The sequence below is a fragment of the Rhinichthys klamathensis genome, unplaced genomic scaffold (assembly GCF_029890125.1).
Source record: "Rhinichthys klamathensis goyatoka isolate OS25496 unplaced genomic scaffold, OSU_Roscu_1.1 h1tg000356l_1, whole genome shotgun sequence".
NCBI lineage: Eukaryota > Metazoa > Chordata > Actinopteri > Cypriniformes > Leuciscidae > Rhinichthys > Rhinichthys klamathensis.
Genome location: NW_026606865.1, coordinates 583,504 through 597,412, shown reverse-complemented (window position 1 = coordinate 597,412; position 13,909 = coordinate 583,504). Strand labels below are relative to the sequence as shown.

The 13,909-nt window shown below is 40.5% G+C and overlaps 1 protein-coding gene across 2 annotated transcripts in view; it reads right to left on the bottom strand.

Annotated features, from left to right (window-relative positions):
• Positions 1-13,909, bottom strand: part of tut7 (terminal uridylyl transferase 7) — a 49,947-nt gene that overhangs the window by 2,044 nt on the left and 33,994 nt on the right. For both annotated transcript variants that reach the window (XM_056232772.1, XM_056232773.1), the window contains exons 20-29: positions 13,336-13,425; positions 12,618-12,731; positions 12,149-12,226; positions 10,792-10,969; positions 9,673-9,720; positions 8,277-8,368; positions 8,078-8,193; positions 5,124-5,305; positions 4,965-5,014; positions 4,793-4,859 (exon numbers count right to left, since the gene is read on the bottom strand). In XM_056232772.1, the coding sequence (XP_056088747.1) occupies positions 4,793-4,859; positions 4,965-5,014; positions 5,124-5,305; positions 8,078-8,193; positions 8,277-8,368; positions 9,673-9,720; positions 10,792-10,969; positions 12,149-12,226; positions 12,618-12,731; positions 13,336-13,425 (1,015 nt within the window). The remainder of the gene's footprint in view (positions 1-4,792; positions 4,860-4,964; positions 5,015-5,123; positions 5,306-8,077; positions 8,194-8,276; positions 8,369-9,672; positions 9,721-10,791; positions 10,970-12,148; positions 12,227-12,617; positions 12,732-13,335; positions 13,426-13,909) is intronic.

Below are 13,909 nucleotides of genomic sequence, written 5' to 3'. Positions count from 1 at the left end.
TCTGATCTACTGGGATTTTCACACACAACCATCTCTAGGGTTTACAGAGAATGGTCTGAAAAAGAGAAAATATCCAGTGAGCTTCAGTTCTGAATGCCCTGTTGATGTCAGAGGTCAGAGGAGAATGGCCAGACTGGTTCAGCTGATAGAAATGCAAGAGTAACTCAAATAAGTCCTGGTTACAGCCGAGATCTGCAGAAGAGCATCTCTTAACGCACAACAATCTCTGAGAACAGCAAACTGAGGCTACAATTCACACGGACGCACCAAAACTGGACAATAGAAGATTGGAGAAACATCGACTGCTCTGATGAGTCTCGATTTCTGGAACATTCAGATGCTCGGGTCAGGATTCGGTGTAAACAACATTAAAGCGTGGATCAGCCTTGTGTCAGCGGCTCAGGCTGCTGGTGTGTGTAACAGTGTGTTATATATTTTCTTGACACACTTTGGAGCCCTGAGTATCACCTGAGCCTTAAACACCACAGCCGACCTGAAGTGTGTTGCTGACCATGTCCAGTCCTTTATGACCATCTTCTGATGGATACTTCCAGCAGGATTACACACGGTCACAAATCATCTCAAACTGGTTTCTTGAACATTATGGGGCTGTTTACACCTAGCCACTTCATGCGTTTTCTGTGATCGGATAGCTATCCGATCGTGAAAAGACCAGGTGTAAATGCCCTCCGAAACGCATTCGAGACGGATTTGAATCCGATCGCTCAAACCACATCAGGAGGTGGTCTGGGTCGCATTCCAGACGAAACTGGACAAGTGTAAATGCATCTGGTTGTTGAAACCACATATGTAAATTTTACTCCTCCCAAAAATGCTAAAAAATAAACGTGTGAGAGCGTGTTATAGGCCAGCGGTTTTCAATAGGTGAGGCGCGCCTCCCCTGGGGGGCGCCAAAGAGCCACAGGGGAGGCGCGACATGCGAAGAAAGATTAACATACATTGCTGCTAGGTAACTTCAGACTGTTAACGTTTGCTAAATATTTATTGTAGAACATTCTGTGTAGCTTACTAAAAAACATTCTGTGTAGGCCTACCATGAAAACAAATCCACTTTAAACCGCAGCATTTTTCTGTCAGTAATGTATGACAAGTAGTGCTGTCAACGTTGACGCATGCGATTAATTTTTGCCCAGCTTAAAGTATTTAACGCAGCATTCGTTCTTTCTGTCATCCTTTAGCTAGGGTTATATGATCACGCTCTTATTCACGCAAATGCTCTTAAACCATTCATGCGCGACAAGACAAAAGAGAACGCGCTGTCAGTGAATGTCCTCCTGACACACACACACACACACACACGACTCACAGAAAGACGCGAGCCAGTATCGAGTTCTCTTTCGCGCTTGAACGAACAATAACACACACATTTATGCCAAAATGTTCTCTTTGTCGAGTATCCTCACAATACCAGTCTTAAATTAATTAAAATCTTAAATGGAAGTAAAAGTGAGAATGAGATGCGTGAGATCCTGTCTGCAGATCTTAAAGTGATAGGAGCCACAATTCTCTGTCAGTAAAGTTAACCAAAGAGCAAAGGGAACAGAGAAAATTACTCCCTGCTCTTGACTAAAGAACACTTGTAGCTTTAATAAGGATTAATCTATATTTCATTTATAAATTATGCAGTGCGGACTGTTTTATAACCTTATTCAATTTCTGTATATTTCATACCTGTTAGACAGGAAAGGCACAGGTAAATATGACATTTATTATGGGTTTAAGTGAGGATTGTTTTAAGTTAACTTAAATAAAAAATTGTTATATTTTTTGAAGCCTAATAAATGTTTAAAATTTGGGGAAAAATCATTTTCATGGAGACATCAGTAGCTATATTAATATCAGTGATACTGGCCTTCATTCATAAAAAGATGGCATTAACATATAGCCAGCCATAATACTTGAAAATAAATGGTTCCACTGAAGATAAGTCTGTCTGTGCAGTTTCAGCCATCGGGTGTCGTCAGCGTTGGCCCCGATTACACATGTTAAGCATGTTTTGTTAACTTGTGGTTAGGACTACTGATGTTCAATGTTCAATTTTAAAAGTAGCCTCAATTAGGTCTGCATGAAGTTGGAAATGATTTGCTGTTGCAAAGAATCGTTTATGAACGCACTTTTAAAAAGGTCGTGGAAATAAAATGTCTTCAAATACAATATTTTAAAATATTAAAAAAAAAAATCAAAATTTATCAGTTTTTATTGAAACTCATCATTGCCTGGAACACACAAAATATGGCATTTACTGCAGAGGCGTGTGTGGGTTAGGGCCGGCGGTCGGGATTTTGGGGAAGGGGGGGCTCGGCTGTCCTTACCTACTGTAAGGGGAGGCTCATGTTCACCCAATTTGAAAACCCCTGATATAGGCTATATGTCATGTTATAGTCAGATATGACGACGCTACTGCAACACGCATTACCGCAGATCAAGCCAACGTGCAAACTATCGCAAATCAAAGTGAAAGTAAGTCGCAGACGCTTAACACACAATCATCTTCATTAAAAGTAAAGAAACGAAATGATCTTACCAGGACTGTTGCCGCTCTCTCTTATTGCCGTCTCTGATTTTAAAATTAGCTGATGATCAATAAAATGCTGCTTTCGGTGACGTGCACTCCATTAAATCTGCATATAGCGCGGGAATTGAAGATCGGATTTATATCCGTTTTGCAAAAACACATTTATGTGACCAGGTGTAAATGGAATCGTTTTGATAAATCAGATAGCTATCCGATCTGAGAAAACGCATGAAGTGGCCAGGTGTAAACAGCCCCTATAAGTTCACTAAACTCAAACGGCCTCCAGTCACCAGATCTCAATCCAACAGAGCAGTTTTGGGACGTGGAGGAACGAGAGATTCACATTATGGATGTGCAGCCAATAAATCTGCAGAACTGTGTGATTCTATCGTCAATATGGAGCAAAATCTCAGAGGGATGTTTCCAGAACATTGTTGAATCTCTGCCATGAAGAATTAAGGCTATGAAGGCAAAAGGGGGTCAAACTCAGTACTAGGTGTACCTAATAAAGTGGCCAGTGAGTGTACATTAAGCAGTGACAGCCAGTGGTGGAGTACTCGAGTCCGACTCGAGTCATTATTCTCTGGACTCGAGTCCGACTCGAGACTCGGACTCGCGGACTGATGACTAGTACTTGGACTCGAGAATATATAAAATCGGACTTGAGCATTCATCAAATGAATGACGTTGTTTCTGACTAAATAGGTTATAAAAAATTTGATATAAGATGTTACACTTTTCCTGTTTCGGGGTCCAAGACCGGCCGTGATCTATTTTTTCCCTCACAGACACTGCTACCGCTCGCTCTCCTTGCTTGACAAAACACTCACTGACGTCACTCACTTTACGCTGCATTCTCGTGAGAGATAACATAACACTAATTTAACACTAGATAAGTTCCTCTACATCTAATCAGCCATTTCGATTTTGGCACGCTTTGCAGCAGCTGAGCTGACCGCTAAGGAGCGAATGTACAGTGACGTGACATAACTGCCAGATTTAAACTGTGCTTTCGTGCTATGGCTGGCTCTGAGCCAAAGTCGGACGCGCTCAGCGCTTAATGCCGTTTATCATACAATAACACAATTATGTTTATTTTAGCTAACAAACTAGACGGTGACCTTGACTATGTCACACATCACAACCACTCTTTTCCTGCGGAGATACAACTGCTTATAGCACTGCATTTTCTGTTTTTTTGCCGCAGTTACATTGGGATTTAACGTTATAGTTTGCTTTTCAAAATTTCAAAATTGTTTTTCTTTTACCATATTCGTCAAGAAGAATGCATTTCTCCTCTGTCTAGTTAGGCTTTCTTTTTTGTTTTCTTTATCCATTCCAGTTCATCAAAAAATGTATTTAAACAATTAAATAAATATAATCATGCCACAGCTAGTTGACAATGATTTGAACTAAGGTCAAAGGCAATTCTAGTGATATCATACACATTTCTAGCTGCAAGAAAGAGTGCCTGAAAAATGTTGCTTGATTTGGCTTAAGTGTATATAATTTCGACTCGGACTCGAACACGGGACTCGAGACTCGACTCGGACTTGAACTCAGGTAATGGTGACTCGACTTGGACTCGACTCGGACTCTTCTTTGGTGACTCGGACTTGGACTCGGACTCGAACACTGGGACTCGAGACTCGACTCGGACTCGATAGTTGGTGACTCGACTACAACACTGGTGACAGCAGCAGCTTCATGTCTGATGTGTCAGAAAAACAGCTATCGAGTCACCGATGCTCTGGATTGTGGCTTCAAAAAAGGGACCAAAAGCTTGTATTTCATTGTTTGGTCAGTTTTCTTTATGGAAAACAAACAACAACAAAAAATCCCTAAAAATGTGTCTGTCTTTAGACGAATGCGGTGTCATTTTATTATAATTAATATCCAGACCTCAATTCACACGGATCCACGAAAAAGATGAAAAACGCTGTTTTCTGCAGCCAGGCCAGTAGATGGCGATGTCACTTTGTAAAGAATCACTACGCGTCTATAGACTGAACACGTAATACACGTGCACATGACGTCACCGTTTTCACAGATTCACAGTTTTGTAGATTACACGGAGACGGTATCGTTTTCACAAACTTGCACTTTGAAACCCGTTTTCAAAAGTTTACATTTTCATGCCCCCAAAAAAACGCTGTTGTTGTGTAAATGAACAGGCAAAACGCATAATTTTTCAGTTTTTAGGATCCATAGGATCTGCACTGCATAAATCACCTTGCACTCATGTAGTGTACTCACCTGTTTCAGGACCCAAAATCATCCTCTTTGCTTTGCGCTTCTTTCTCCTGTCCTGTTGAGGACTGTCCTGCAGACACAACAAGAGATCCACTGAGCTCTTTGTTTAATTCCTAGCCAAAACTACAGTGTTCGTGCATAATGATAACTGTGATTAAGATGATAACTGACATACTTTGTCCCTGTCTGATGCAGGACTTCTTTGGTATGTGTTTGGGGAGGATTCTGCAAAGAGAAATACATGAATGTCTGCGTGATTCTTGACCAAATCGCATCACTTGGTTAATTCCAGCAGAACTAAATACACTTTAAACAAAGCAATGAGCGCAGGTACCTAAAGACTTGGACAGCGGGCAGTCCTTCTTGATGTGAGCGTTGGAGCCGCACATATAACAGCATTTCTCCTCCCTCTGGCGCCACCGTCCATCCCTGTAAGGGCTGTCGTCCATCATGCCTTTGGTGGCTCTGTTTACATCACGTCCACTGAAGAATCCATCACCATTGTCACGTCTTTGTCTTAGAATACCATTGAAACAAAAAATTATTAATAAACAATGAACCAAATCAAACTAAAAGCATAAAATGTCTGATTTAAAGGTGCAGTAAGTGATTTCTGAGAAACGCTGTTGAAAGTGGATCGGACCGAGCACAACACACTTGTAGCCAATCAGCAGTAGGGGGCGTGTCCACTCATGATGGGGGAGGAGAGAGAGTGAGACAATCAGCAGTAGGGGCGTGTCCACTCATGATGGGGAGGAGAGAGTGTGAGCCAATCAGCAGTAGGGGGCGTGTCCACTCATGATTGGGGAGGAGAGAGAGTGAGACAATCAGCAGTAGGGGCGTGTCCACTCATGATGGGGAGGAGAGAGTGTGAGCCAATCAGTAGTAGGGGGCGTGTCCACTCATGATGGGGAGGAGAGAGTGTGAGCCAATCAGCAGTAGGGGGCGTGTCCACTCATGATGGGGAGGAGAGAGTGTGAGCCAATCAGTAGTAGGGGGCGTGTCCACTCATGATGGGGAGGAGAGAGTGTGAGCCAATCAGCAGTAGGGGGCGTGTCCACTCATGATGGGGAGGAGAGAGAGTGAGACAATCAGCAGTAGGGGCGTGTCCACTCATGATGGGGAGGAGAGAGTGTGAGCCAATCAGTAGTAGGGGGCGTGTCCACTCATGATGGGGAGGAGAGAGTGTGAGCCAATCAGCAGTAGGGGGCGTGTCCACTCATGATGGGGAGGAGAGAGTGTGAGCCAATCAGCAGTAGGGGGGGGGGGGGTGTCCACATGATGGGGAGGAGAGAGTGTGAGCCAATCAGCAGTAGGGGGTGTGTTTACTCGATGGGGGAGGAGAGAGAGTGTGCCAATCAGCAGTAGGGGGTGTGTACACTCATGATGAGGGAGGAGAGAGTGAGCCAATTAGCAGTAGGGGGCGTGTCCACCTATGATGGGGAGGAGAGAGGGAGCCAATCAGCAGTAGGGGGCGTGTCCACTCATGATGGGGAGGAGAGAGGGAGACAATCAGCAGTAGGGGGCGTGTCCACTCATGATGGGGAGGAGAGAGTCTGAGCCAATCAGCAGTAGAGGGTGTGTCCACTCATGATGGGGAGGAGAGAGTGTGAGTCAATTAGCAGTAGGGGGTGTGTCCACTTATGATGGGGAGGAGAGAGGGAGCCAATCAGCAGTAGGGGGCGTGTCCACTCATGATGGGGGAGGGGAGAGAGAGAGAGCCAATTAGCAGTAGGGGGCGTGTCCACTTATGATGGGGAGGAGAGAGAGAGAGAGAGCCAATTAGCAGTAGGGGGCGTGTCCACTCATGATGGGGGAGGAGAGAGCCAATCAGCAGTAGGGGGCGTGTCCACTCATGATGGGGGAGGGGAGAGAGAGAGCCAATTAGCAGTAGGGGGCGTGTCCACTTATGATGGGGAGGAGAGAGAGAGAGAGCCAATTAGCAGTAGGGGGCGTGTCCACTTATGATGGGGAGGAGAGAGGGAGCCAATCAGCAGTAGGGGGCGTGTCCACTCATGATGGGGGAGGGGAGAGAGAGAGAGCCAAATAGCAGAAGAGCCAATCAGCAGTAGGGGCGTGTCCACTCATGATGGGGAGGAGAAAGAGTGAGACAATCAGCAGTAGGGGGAAGAAAGACTGTAGAAAGAGATGGCTGAGAGACAGTACAAAAGAGGAAAGAGGAATATCACTGGAATAAGAAGGGTTATGATCAGGCAAGAGCTTTAGAACTCGCATTAATATTAGAAAAGCTTTTTTTAGTGCTGGAAAGACCTAGGAAGGGAAGGACTGAAAACAGACACAGAGGTTGCATTGTTTCTGCTTCATACTTGAGTTACATTGGTTTCGCTGTTTCCTGGAACCAAGATATGCTGCTGTTGTAATGTTAGCTCTAGTAAGACGACAGTTTTGAGTCTCATTTGTCTGCTGTTGGCTTCTACTCTTGCGTGGATATACACTTGTGTACTGTATGTTAATTTCTTGTTCTTTACTGTCATTTGTCATCTTCACTTTATTTTACGTGAAGCATTATTTTGCTTCCCTTCTGCTATAATTAAAAAAACATCCACTCTTGAATTGAGTGTTCAGGCATTTTGGGGGCGGAGCAATAAAAGGAGGGGTGTGTTTGTTGGGGTTGATTTAATATCAACAGTGTTTCTCAGAAATCGCTTACTGCCACTTTAATAAGGATTTAATTCTGTTGTAATGTGCAAAGGCACACTACTGTTCAAAAGTTTGGGGTCAGTAAGATTTTTTAATGTTTCTGAAAGAAGTCTCTTTGTGTGATATATTACAATTTAAAATGTAATTCATCCCTGTGATCATTACTCCAGTCTTCAGTGTCACATGATCCTTCAGACATCACTCTAATATGATGATTTGCTGCCCAAGAAACATTATTATCAATGTTGAAAACAGTTGTGCTGCTTCATATTTTTGTGGAAACGGCATACTTCCTTCCCCCCCCCCCCCCAAGATTCTTTGATTAATAGAAAGTTTAAAAGAACAGCATTTACTTTAAATAGAAATTCTTTGTAACATGTAAAATGTTTTTACTGTCACTTTTCATCAATTTAATACATCCTTGCGGAAACAAAAGTATTAAAATTCTTAAAAAAAAAAAAAGTAAAATACATTTACAGGCCCCAAACTTCTGAACAGTAGTGAACATTCTCTATATCATTGTAGCATGAAATACAGAAAATAATGTTTAAAATGAAGTAGTTGTTCAGTATGAACAATAATTGTAGTTGAAAAAGTTATTCTACAATAGCTCTTGTGCTGTATTACCTCTTTCGCATCGGACAGTCTTTCATAAAATGGCCAATCTTCCCACAAATGCGGCAGCAGCGGTCATTGGGTGCAAGCTTGCCCTCGGTCAGCACCTCTGGGTCGAAAAAGTACTCCTGCAAACAGTGAGTTTGAGCACAGTAACTTGACTTGTGAGGCGTATTACAGAATTTACATGCTCATGGTAAAGGACACAAACCATTTTATTTAAATACTCTGGTGGAAAGACTCGGACAGGCGTGCCGAAAACTCTGCGGGCGTTGATGAAGGCCTTCATGATGAAGCTTGCCACTGTAAACATAAAACACAACCAGACACAGGGAAAAAACACATTCATTGCATTTCATGGCAAGATAGCAAACGTCATTTATCTTTAAAAATGTACAAAGTTTACACCAAGGACAACTTTAACGATAAAGATATCGTTCATCGAACTATAATGGCACAGAGAAATTATATTGTTGTAATCACTTTCAGAACAAATTTTTTTCCAGCTGATGAACTATAAAAACATTGAAAGCCAATCAGAATCCATCCTGCTTTAACCCTTTAAGGCCTGACATGAAATAATATTTGATACATCAGGTTTTATGGCTCATACAGTATATAATAGGAGAATATGGAAGCCCAAATGGAACAAATATATGCAATTTGGTGCAGTTGCTGATATTTATATAGCCAAAAAGCAAGATCTGATGTAAATGTAAAGATACCTTTAAAACATTATAGCAGACTACTTAGAATACATATAAATATCAGTCGTCGCTCTATATCTCTCAATAATATGTCTTAGTAAGAGGATATTTAAATGCTTAGTTTTCTGATCAAAGCTCTGTAGTTTTTCTGTGGAGAAAAATATATATAAATGCAATGACGATTGAGTGATGTACAGGTAAACAACGTTCATCAAAAGCCTATTTAATACTCACATTTTAAACTGATTTTTCTAATAAGTGATGTATGGATAATCAAGTAAACCTATATAACTAACAATATTAAAGTTCTTATGGTTACTTAAAAAAAAAAAACCTTCACAGCAAAAAGAACCACAACCTAAAGGCCAACATTTTTACAATGATACGAACAGGGCTTTAACTTGCTCAAAACTAAACTATCGATCAGACTACAAAAGGCATAGATTGTGTACAAAGGGTTTTTTAGCAGAGCGTTGATCATGTTGACAATTTAGAGGCTTTAGAAAAATCTGCTTATCGAACACGATACATTAGGCTTTATAGGGTTAAAGAGCTTTATTTAAAGCGGCAGACGACTGCAGAGCACACTTAAAATAAACAGAACGATGTCGTCTGCTGGTGTGGACGCTAATATAGTTATCGTTATAGTTATCGTTCTTGGTGTGAACAACAAGCCTTTAGAATGGTTGACAACTTAGAAATATAGAACTATTTACTATAATTACATAATGAGGTTGGAACACAAAAAGTTGCTGATGGAGATATAAATCGGAATAATCTGATAATTGGAAATATCACATTATATAGTGCAAATGTAAACAGAGACGATGAAAGGTAGGGTTTGTATGAAGGATAATACATGCAACAGTAAAAGAAAAAAAAGAGAAAACCATGACATACTTCTCCGTGAGAGACCAGCTCCAAGATTATGACTCAAATCAAAGGGATCTAAAAGAGGAAAGAGAAAGAAAAATGATCAGATACAATCTTGCACCACATACAGCGTTGAGGAATGTCACTTATAAAAGTTAATAAATAAAATGTAAATTACGCTACATGTTACCGCTAGGGTAGGGAATCAAAAATTTATTCCAATTCTAGAATCGGATACTTAAGTTATCGGATACATGTTATTAAATTAAAATTTCGATTCCTCTTATTGATTCCCTTGGGTGCATTTTTAATATGACTTTAAACCATTCAAGCACAAGAAGACTTGCGCACGGTTTTCTGAGCCGCACACACATCCGAAACGAGCGCACAGAAAGCCGCCTCTTATACCGTGTATTGCGCGATACTCTCTTCCGCGTCTTTTTGCACTTGAACGGACAAATACACACAAAAAATGTCAAAACATCCTCATAAACACAGTCGGTTTTCTTAAGTGAACGTAAACAGTTGAGAAAGAAAACGCATGTGTATCAGTATATTGGATCCGTGCAGCTCTTAAAGTGACAGAAGCCTAATATTCCAGCAGCCGTCTCTATAATAACGCTAATCAAACAACAAAAGACAACGAAAAAATTGTTCTTTGTTCTTGACACAATAACATTTGTAACTATATTTGTCATTTATTTATAAAGTGCAGTGTTATTTTAAATCAGATTATTTCTGTACCTGAATACCACTGTTTATTTCAATCCTATCTTTGTTCAGTTGTATTTATTTGTGCGATTGCTAATTTCTTTATTTGTTATAATGCTTGTTCTAATGTAATAATGCTTGAAATTTATATTAGTTGATTTTGCTATGGTATTTTTAAACCATAGGCAAAAGTTCCTCAGTGTTCTTTAGCATGTTTTTGTTTTACTATTCAGCTACAATGAAATGTTTTGCAATAAGACTTAGAATAAATGTGAATGATAGTTTAACCCCCCCCCCGAAAGAATCGAAATTAGGAACCGATAAGAATTGGAATAGTTAAAATTTAAACGATACCCAACACTAGTTACCGCTGCATATTCATAAGTTCTTGGCCTGATTTTTGCCACTCATCAGGAGTTTATGTCTTGGTCTTACCCTCGATGGCGAGATGTTTGGAGGTCCATTGCTTCTTGAAGGTGGTGAGAGGTTCTTTCCTGCGGATGCAGATGACAGACTCCTTGAAGTCAAACGTCTCGGTGTAAAACTGCAGCAGCCCGAGCCACAGCTGCCCGACTGACTCCCTGTTCTTCCTGTACTCCGGCCAGCATTTATGCTGAGGAAAGAACAACAGTCACAGACTTAAAACAACACCAAGGAACTTTTCCTCAGCGGTCGCCCTACAGGTTGGAAGCGGAATTGTCCATTACCGCTGTCGTAAATAATTTAGCCTACCGCAGCCTACGGTCGCACGCGCACGCTCGCTGTTTATCCAGCACCGGCTTTGGAATCAACAATGGCAGACATCCCAACCTGCAAGAAGTCATTTCAGGGAGGTATATCTTGGTGACTGGATTGTTGACGGGGGGGGGGGGGTTTGACTAGCTTTCGGAAGGCACACTCGCAAGGTCTCTCGCTCTCTCCCTCTCTGCCGTGCTCGCACATGTTATGCGCGCAGTATGTTCTGTCTCGCATGCGCGCTCTAGATTCCGGCAGATTTGAACTAATTTGCGGGCATCAGGGAGACGCTATAGACTTGGGATGTCTGCAATGGCCATAGACAATTCGAGGAAGTGGTGGGGGAAGTGACGTATGCCGTAAAGCAGTCGAGTTTTGTAGTTCTTTTTGTGCTCGGGTTACTACCCGAAACCCGAAGTTACATAGTGCGAGTAAAAGCGATACAGACCCCGTCAGGCTATGGCCGACGTGTCATTTAACCTATTGTAAGTCAATGTACCATCACAGGGGTCTTGGAAACATATTATGAAGGTTGAAAAGTTCCATAGTGTTGCTTTAACAACTATTACAAAATAAGTCCAAGACATGCGTTTTGTGCTACACATTTCATAGATTTGAAGAAAAAATTAAATAAATCAGATCTAAAAATCAATCTATAACTTTTTACAATTAAGGCGAGACACTACAGGTGAATATGGTATTTTTTTAACTAGCAGATATCACCATGAAACTTTCCCAGTTGATTACCTACATTAAGATTAGAAAAAAATGTATAAGTTTTCTGTAATTTAATGGTTAAATATGCCAATTAGGCATTATGTAATTAAATATGAGCTAATTTGCATATAGTTAAAAAAATTAAATCTGAGTATTGGATACCCAGGTTCAAAATTATTTTTTCATTGTGTTCACATATTAGATGGGGAAAAAAATTAGAGGGATTTATGGATATCTACTTTTGTTATCCTGTAAATCAGAATATACACTCAATAGCCTTAAAAAAATGATTGTTTTTTGGAATAAAATGTTAAATGTGTTTTTTTTAAACCTCACTCACCAAGTTCTTCAAATCCTTAAAGAAATGTACATCCCAGCCATCTACAAGGACTACTGGCTTCTTCTCGCCATCATATATCTACAAAAGACATACACAATTAATTCAGAGTGAATGCATGTTTTACATCAATCTCATCCCATAATACAGTAAATTAGGATGTCCTTAATGATGACTTTTAGCAATATAAAAGAATACACACAAAACGGGAGAGAAATAAGTCCCATTTTAACCTATATTCACATATTGTTTATGTTAAAAATATCATAATTATATAAATATATTCATTGGGTTATGCACTTCTAATTTACATGAAAGTAGGAATAAAATGTTTTTAATTAATAAAGAAATACATTTTTGGTGTGAAGAAATGCATTTAAAAATATGAGTATAGGTGCTATAACACCATGTATTTACATCATTTATTATAAGTAACTGTCATTGAAAAGGTTATAATTGGCAAGAAAGACACCTCTTGGAGAACTGGGATAACAGCCGGGCTTCTTTGTTGAAGGAAGTAAAGGACCATCAGAGTGTAAGCATACGAAGAAAGACTACCGCGAGATGCGTCTCCAATGTCACACACCTGAAAAGACAAACATTATCAAGGTCATAAATATGTTAAAGTGCCCCTATTATGCTTTTTCAGATTTAACCTTTCATGTAGTGTGTAGTATAGTTGTTTGTGAAAGTAAAATGTCTGTAATGTTTCAAAGTTATTGTCTCCTAAATGAAAGAAGTGATTCTGAACTGAAACAAGTCGTCAGTAACTCCCGTCTTGATTCCTGCTTGTAGGTTTTTAACAAATCTGCATAATGCTAGTCTATGCTCTTCATTGGCTGCCCGTAAACAACGTCACCTTTGACCCTCAAACACTGTAGTTGCAGCTGAGACTGGAAGAGTTTGGTTTGTGTTGTTCATGTTGAGAAGAAGCTGTTTTCTGCTGACAAAGCAAATCCACTTTTATGCACTTCTAAAGGATGAGACTCTTGTGACTCTAAAACTGATGTGTGTTACTGTTTGTATCACGGTGTATCAAGAAGATCCGGAGCTGAAATTCAGATATGCTAAGGATGTTTCGTCCTTCATCTTTTCACCAAAAGCATCTTTCTGATTCAAGCTTCAAGCTTGGCCACTAATGACTACGATCTCGCAATAATGACATCAGTTCATGAATGTGTCGAACTTACTTTGGAGAACACTTTCATGACGTAGCAGAGGATCTTCACCCGAGCGTCAATGGCAGCATAAGATGCCAGTAACTGTGTGTTGTGCAAAGCCTGAGGAAATAAACCGGAAAAATCTTGGTTGCACTTTATATGTGGACTATTTACACAAGAAAGAATTGAGGGTATCACTTTATTTTAAAGGACAACTGCGGCGCAAAATGAACCTTTGGTCTAATAACACATTGGTACCTAGTCAACCGTTCTCTGAGATTTGTTTTCATGATAATCGAATGTAAAGAGTTTTATCTCTAAAAACTGTTTAGCCTATAACGCTAGTATATAGGGCATAGAGTAATGAAAAATAAAGATCGCTAGTTTATACCACTAACAAGGCTTAAAATAGCCCCACACTAACACGCTAGCATGATGAGGGTCCCTACATGCAAACCGAAGCATTGAGAACTTTGTAAGTGTACAGACCGTTTAATAAGAAGATATTTTATAAAGACAGTCCACTTCGAGTATACAGACAGGAGCCATCTTTGGAAAACAGTCTCGACAAGTCGAACCACGAACGCTGTGCCAAGTGAGCTGA